The following is a 7,069-nucleotide window of genomic DNA, read 5'->3' on the forward strand; positions in this document are numbered from 1 at the left end:
GGAGACCAGAACAGCACACGGTATTCAAGGTGTGGGCGTACCATTGATTGATATAGTGGCATTATGATATTTTCTGTCTTATTATCCATCCCTTTCCTAATGGTTCCTAACATTCTCTTAGCTTTTCTTTTCTTTTTTTTTTGACTGGCACGGCACACTGAGTAGGTGTTTTCAGAGAACTACCCACAAAGGAGCTTCTGCTTTCATGGCCCCGTATGTATGGGTTTCAGTGTAATGAAGGAGGTATGTTTGTGCAGAGGCAAATGGCACTGGAGCCAGGGACAAGGGAAGCTTTCCCTAACAGTGGTGGGGGGAGGGGGCATGTATAAAGCCTGTTGTTTGCCACAGGAGCTGGATGAAATGGAGCATAAGGGGTTAATAGAGGAGCCTGAACACTCTCAGCACCAAAACCAAAGGAGTGCGTGTGAGCAGGCGCGCACAGCGACTGACTCCAACATTGTGCATGCAAACGGAACGCAAAATGGCAGCTGCCCCCTTGAAAGTGGTGCCCCCTCCCTTACGCAGTCCCGTATGCCAGTGCTCACCCCAAAGCGAGTCAGCTGTTCAACGGGTTCTGTGAGATGCCCTAATAGCACCTGGTGTTTCCTTGACCCTGGCCACCCTCTGATCTCCTTGCCTGGCTTCCAGAGTCCCCTCCCCCAGTACCTGCGGCTGGCCCCGTGATCTCTCCTGTCCTTGTGCCCTGACTTCAGAGTCCAGCCCAGCTGGCTCCAGCTCCGATAAGGGGGCTGCAGGGAGTGTTTGCCTTGTGCTCTGCGGCAGTCACGCCGCAGGGCCTTGGCTGGGGTTATCAGTCCCCGAGAGGGCTGTTCATCCTGAGGCTGGGCAGACATGGGCAGTTTATCTCAGACTTTGCTGCTTTTACTCGCGTGGGTGCTGCTGTCCGAGGTGAGCGGGGGGAGCAGTAGTACACGCTGGCCAGCATGGCCTTTTAATCAGTGCGTCGTCAAAGCCTGCTTTGGGCAGGTCTGTGTACCAGGGCAGGCAGGCTGAGCCTGCTAATGCAGCAGACTCTGCCAGGATGTGAAACATGGGCTTTGGTACCAAAGGGAGGATAGAATGAATCCAGGTCCATTCCCAGCTTCCCAGGGCATGGTCCTAGGGGCGCTGTTCCCTGGGCACTGGGCCTACCTCACCCTGGGCGCCATATGAGCCTGCCCTCCCCAGCTGGGCACTGTTCCAATGACTCTGACCCTCCCCTAAGCACCGTCCTGGAGCCCTGCCCTGGTTCCTCCCCAGTTTCTCTGCTGGCTTTTCCTTCCTGCTGTACGCTGTTCAGACTGCCTGTGATTGCACACAGGGCTGGCTGGCAGCTCCTGCGGGAGCCACAGGTGCCCACATAAACCACACGTGGGATTAAAACTATGACTTTGCCTCAGACGAAAACACTTCGCATTCCAGCAAAAAGGCAAAGCAGGAAAGCGCCCACCCGCCTGGGTCTGGCCAGCCCCAGGCCCAAGGCTCCCTGCACCGCCCCTCTCAAAGGAGAGGATAAGGACCCACCTGGTCCAGCTCCTCAGCCCTGGGGTCAGGGCAGAAGCACAGGCGCCGACTTTTCAAACTGCTGGGGGGTGCTCGACCCCTGGCTCTGCCCCAGGCCCTGCTCCCACTCCACCCCTTCCCCAAGGCCCCACCCCGCCTCTTCCTGCCCCCTCCCCTGAGCGTGCCATGTCCTCCCCTCTACCCCCCAGCCTCCTGCATGCTGTGAAACAGCTGATCGCAGCAGGCAGGAGGCACAGGGAGGGAGGGGGAGGCGCTGATCCGCAGGGCCCACCGGCAGGTGGGAGGTGCTGGGGGGGAGCTGATAGGGGGGCTGCCAGTGGGTGCTCTGGACCCACCATTTCCCCCCCCCCATGGGTGCTCCAGCCCCGGAGCACCCACGGAGTCGATGCCTATGGGCAGAAGCATTCCCTGCAGTGTATCCTTCAGGCTCTGGCAGGGTTCCCCGCAGTCCTCCTACCCCTGTGTGTCAGCCTCATTAATCCCCCAGGTCCCCTCTGGTTTGCCAAATACCGTTAATGCTTAACCTCTTGGGCCAATCTTTGTTGCTGTCCTTCCCAGAGCTGCTTCAGGAGGTCCTCCTCTCTGGTGCCCGGTGCCCAGGCCTGCGTCCTGTATTCTAGGTGCTGTCGCCAGCATGAGTTTCAGCACAGGCTCCCCAGCTGTAGCGTCAGGGGAAGCTCTCAGCCACCCTAACTCCTGTCAGCAGAGTTGGCTTCCCCCAGCTCAGAAGAGTCCTGCAGGGCAGCAGCAGGAAGAGGGGAGATGGGACCCTGTGACAATTGGGCGTGGTTGGGATGTTTGGAGCCTGGCTGACACCAAGGGAAGGTTTGAGCGTGAGGGAGGGGTTCAAAGGGGCTTCATGCCACCCAAGAAATGGTCGGCTCTAGGCAGCCAAAGTCCAGGGACATCCCAAGGTGGGATCATCCTTCCCCACCAGGGGATTTGGCCCTTGGCAGGCTCCTTGCTTGGGCCTGGCTCCATGTGGGAGCTGGGATTCTGACCCTGCTTAGCTGGGCCCAGACCCTGTTTAACCACATCTCCCAACACCCATCCCAGAGCTGTCTCAGCAATGCCAGATCCCTTGCAGTGCCCCCTGGAGCCACCCCAATCGCCTCAGCGGGGGCTCCCTGGCCAGGCCTTGTCCCAGAATCAGGGGCTGCTGTGCTGTACTACGCTGCTGTCTGCCCAGGGAACGTTTCCCCTCACACCGCCTCCACTTCATGGATCCCTGGCAGCAGGAGACAGGGAGGAGAGCGGGCAAATCCATGCCCCCTGTTTTCAGGAGTAGGGGAGAGAGTGAGGCGCAGTCCCCTTCTCCTAGCAGCCACCAGGCAATAGAGAGGTCTCCTGCGGCAGCGGGGGGCACAGGGAGAAAGGAAAGAAAGAGGGAAGGTCCCAGCCATCCCACTCCGCACCAAGGGGAAGGGTGGAGGCGAACAGTGGGGTTCTCACTGGGAGTTGCCCCAGCCCCACTGGAAGATGGCTCCTCTTTCTCATCAGCCTCTGGATGTTACTTTACCATTTGGAAATTGTGGGGTCTGGGGGGGGCTCCCCAGAACTGGATAGTGAGGGACTCTGCCCTCCCTGCTCCGGATTGAAAGCCTGGAGCTGAGCTTTAGGGTGGGTGTGTTTCCTCGGAGCTGGACAGACACACACCCCTCCCTGCCCTAGGAGGGAAGGCCTCTGGGGGTATGTCTGCACCGCAGTTAGACACCTGCGGCTGGCCCGTAGCCGCTGACTCCAGCTAAGGGGCTGTTTCATTGCAGTGTAGATGTTCGGACTCAGGCTGGAGGCCAGGCGCTGAGACCCTATGAGGTGGGAGGGTTCCAGGGCTCAGGCCGTGGCCCAAGCCCTCTACACTGCAATTAAACAGCCCCTGAGCTGAGCCTCGGGAGCCCGAGGCAATGGGTGTCTAACTGCAGTGTAGACATACCCTGCTCCCTCTCTTGGACTCTCCTGCTCTCCGGTGTCTCCGTCCCAGTGGGGTTCGGGCGATGTGGATACGTTGCCGAAGGTTGAATCCCATCCTGTTATTTCCTGGCCTTGGCTCTAACCCTGCTATTTCTGTGGCCTCACTGGGATTCGTTGCTCCTCCCAGTTCTGTATTGCCTGTGCATGAATGTCATCAAAGGCTGTTTATCCCTCTTCTCCCTGATCATTAGTGGAGATGTTAAATCACAACAGAGCTAACTCCGATCCCTGCTGCTCCCCCATGACACCTCCCCTCAGCTCAATACCACGCTGTTTGTTATGACCCTTTATTTGGGACCTTGCACTTGCATGACCGTTCTGTATCCAAGCCAATCTGAATTATTGCTGAGAGTGTTTTCATGAGCTGCAGGATCAAATACTTCACTGAAATCAAAATATTTTCTTTCTTATTTTCTCTTTGCCTGCTAACTGTGTAATGTGATCACACAGAACAGGTTAGCCTGGCTAATATTGCTTATTGTTTCTGCTTTCTCAAAGGCCATTACAGATTTTTCTCTTTTGTTTTGCTAGGGTGTGGAGATAGCCTTACTGTGTGGTAATTACCAAGCTCAATCTTCTTAAATGGTCCTTAGCTAGCCTGTGGAACTCTATGCCTCAAGGTATAATTGTGACCAAGAGCGTGGCAGGATTCAGAAAAGGATTATTCCATAATTGCCCACTTCAGCGTTTCTTTCATCTTTCTTTGAAGCAGCTGGAACTGTTGGTTGCTGGGGTGGGCACAGATTGGGAGTTACCTCAGCATATGACCTAGTGTGGCAGTTCCTGTATGATTTCCTTTTTGGAAAATGGGGGCCTCATTTGCTCATTTACACGTTTGTAATGTGTAGTGTTGACGGGACTTTACCATGTTGCATGCCTAGGCTGATGAGGCCTCAGAAATGTCTCCTGGCTCTGTGTAAACAGGCCCTTCATTACGTTGTTCCATACCCTAAACCAGGGGTCGGCAACCTTTCAGAAGTGGTGTGCCAAGTCTTCATTTATTCACTCTAACTTAAGGTTTCGCGTGCCAATCATACATTTTAACGTTTTTAGAAGGTCTCTTTCTATAAGTCTGTAATATATAACTAAACTATTGCTGTATGTAAAGTAAATAAGGTTTTTAAAATGTTTAAGAAGTTTCATTTAAAATTAAATTAAAATGCAGAGCCCCCTGGACTGGTGGCCAGGACCCGGGCAGTGTGAGTGCCACTGAAAATCAGCTCAGCGGCACGCGTGCCATAGGTTGCCTACCCCTGCCCTAAACAGTCTGAGGTCAAGGTCCAATATATCATAGCAACAGCCAACAGGCTGCTCAGGGAGGCACCTGGAGGGATTAATTCCATCCCCTCCTGGTTTATGGATTAACTTTCTCCCTTGGGCTCCAGCGTGGTATGTCTGCAAAACCCCCTTTTCCTCCATGCCACTCTGGATGGCATGCTGGGCCCCCCAGAGTCCCTCTGCAGGAGGCTGTTTCTAGGATTTGGCAGTGGCTACCCTATCCCTGGGCCCTGCAGCCTCACAGAAAGGCAGCGAGGTCCTGGGGTTATTGCAGAGCCATTGATAGAAGCTGAGCCCACTGCAGAGGGGATAGAGCAAGTCCTGGCAGCGCTGCCAGAGGGGGAGGCAGGAGACAGCTGTGGAGAAGCACCAGTCCATGGGCTGAGGCAGGAGCTGGGGGTTATCGCAGGGACCAGGCTGCTTCTGGGCTCATGTGACTGTTCAGAGAACTGCCTCTTATCTCGCCCAAGGCTGGGGTGGAGTTGCTGTGTTGGCTTATCAGAGCCACCATGCTCTCAGGCTTGCCTGGAGGCTTTCCAGCACTGCCCCTCTCCCAGCTCAGCACCTGGTCTGGGGACACAGTGGGTCTTTGGCCCTCTTCCCCAGCCCTGCTCCTCCCTGCACTGCCTGGGGACACATGGTTCAGGGTCAAACTCTCCCAAACTCCTGACCTGCCTTCTCACTCCTCGTTCACACTTCCTCGCTTTCCCTCAAGCTGTTCAGGGTATCACCAGGGCCCGTTAATACCCTGTACTCCTGTCGTCTCCCCCAACATCTTCCAGAGGTGACCCTGCAGGAGTCAGGTTACTGACTGACCCTTTCCCCCATGGTCATGTGCCTTTGGGTCTTGCCTTTCACAGGTTGTAATGCTGGGCTCCTTTCCTGGTGTACTGCACCTAAGGTACGTTGACTCCAGCTACGTTATTCACATAGCTGGAGTTGCGTAGCGTAGGTCGACTCACCGCCGGAGTGTAGACATAGCCTGAGTCCCAAAAATACAGAAAAGCTGGTCCCTCCGTTTCCTCAGAGAGCTCGGCTGGCTGGTGTTCTCAAGCCGCTTCCCCAGCGGGCAGCCCCTGGTCCCTGGGGCCAGGGAGCTCCACACTAGCTGTTTGGTTCTGAATGCCCCCCAGCCTGAGCTGAGATCCCCCTTCCAAGGACCTGCCCTTCTCCAGCATGGACAAGCCTTGCAGTTGCAGTGGGTCAGGGCTGGCTGAGCCCACAGGAGCTCTTAAACCCCTTTTTGACTAGGGGAGGGAGCTGCTCAGCTCTAGAGGCTCACAACTGAATGCGAGTTCCCAGCCAGGGTCTTTCCAGAGCTGTAAACACAGGGACTGTCCCCCCACCTCCCGCTCTGGAATGTGAAGCCTATTAATCTGTCTGCATCTCTAATTCCAGATAAAAACGTGTATTAGCAGAACAATGAAGTTGCAAAGTGAGGCACTGAAATGTTGGGAAATGAGATTAAAAAGGTGACCATTGTCGCCTTCTCTCTGCACTATGATGCAGTATTTAAATTATAGACTGATTTTTTTTCCGCCCTCATGATCACAGACTGAGTTTTTCTGGAAGCAGGGCACAGGACGGGCAGTGCTGGATCGAGACAGCTGTTCAATATTTTGTTTTATCTTTATTCTGTGTGTGGCTCCCCGGCTGCTTCCGCTTTACTCAGCACTGGTGAGGCCTCAGCTGCAGTACTGTGTCCGTTCTGGGCACCACACTTTGGGAAAGATGTGGACAAATTGGAGAAGTCCAAAGGAGAGCAACAAAAATGACCAAAGATCTAGAAAACGTGACCTGTGATGCCATTAATGAGGCTGCTATATAAGAGCAGCTCTAGCCCCCATCCCTGTGGGCACCCCTTGACACCTCCCACAGAGCCAATACATTGCTATCTACCCAGGCCCCTTGTCTACGGCCTTGTATCCAGTTCTCTGTCCATGGCATTGCTTTTCTCCAGGCCATTTAGAATTAATTTTCCAGTTAAGATTGTGTGAGTTGCTTTACTGAGCCCCAGGTCCAGCTCCCTCAGCCAAGCTCTGTCACCATATTCCCAGAGCTAAAGCTGAAGCCTGTGGGAGCTGGAAACGCTCCATGCTGCTGACAATAACAAATCCCTGGCTCTGCCCATGTTCCCTTGGATCAGTGTGGTGAGCCCCAGAGTGACAGGCCCCGTCGCCGAGGGAAGGTGACTGGCTGGGACGCGGGCAGAGCCAGCCCCACAGTGACAGACCCCATCGCCGAGGGAAGGTGACTGGCTGGGACGCTGGCAGAGCCAGCCCCACAGTGGAAGGCC

At 55.1% G+C, this 7,069-nt stretch overlaps 1 protein-coding gene across 1 annotated transcript in view; it reads left to right on the forward strand.

Moving 5' to 3' along the window:
• The first annotated feature begins 851 nt into the window (after window positions 1-851).
• The window catches only part of LOC112111634 (nuclear receptor-binding protein 2-like), a 14,519-nt gene continuing 8,301 nt past the window's right edge, over window positions 852-7,069 (forward strand). Inside the window, exon 1 of the mRNA XM_026663313.2 lies at window positions 852-909. Within this exon, the coding sequence (XP_026519098.2) occupies window positions 853-909 (57 nt within the window). The 5' untranslated portion in view covers window position 852. The remainder of the gene's footprint in view (window positions 910-7,069) is intronic.

The sequence above is a fragment of the Terrapene carolina genome, unplaced genomic scaffold (assembly GCF_002925995.2).
Source record: "Terrapene carolina triunguis isolate 2854851 unplaced genomic scaffold, T_m_triunguis-2.0 Scaffold33274, whole genome shotgun sequence".
Taxonomy (NCBI): domain Eukaryota; kingdom Metazoa; phylum Chordata; order Testudines; family Emydidae; genus Terrapene; species Terrapene triunguis.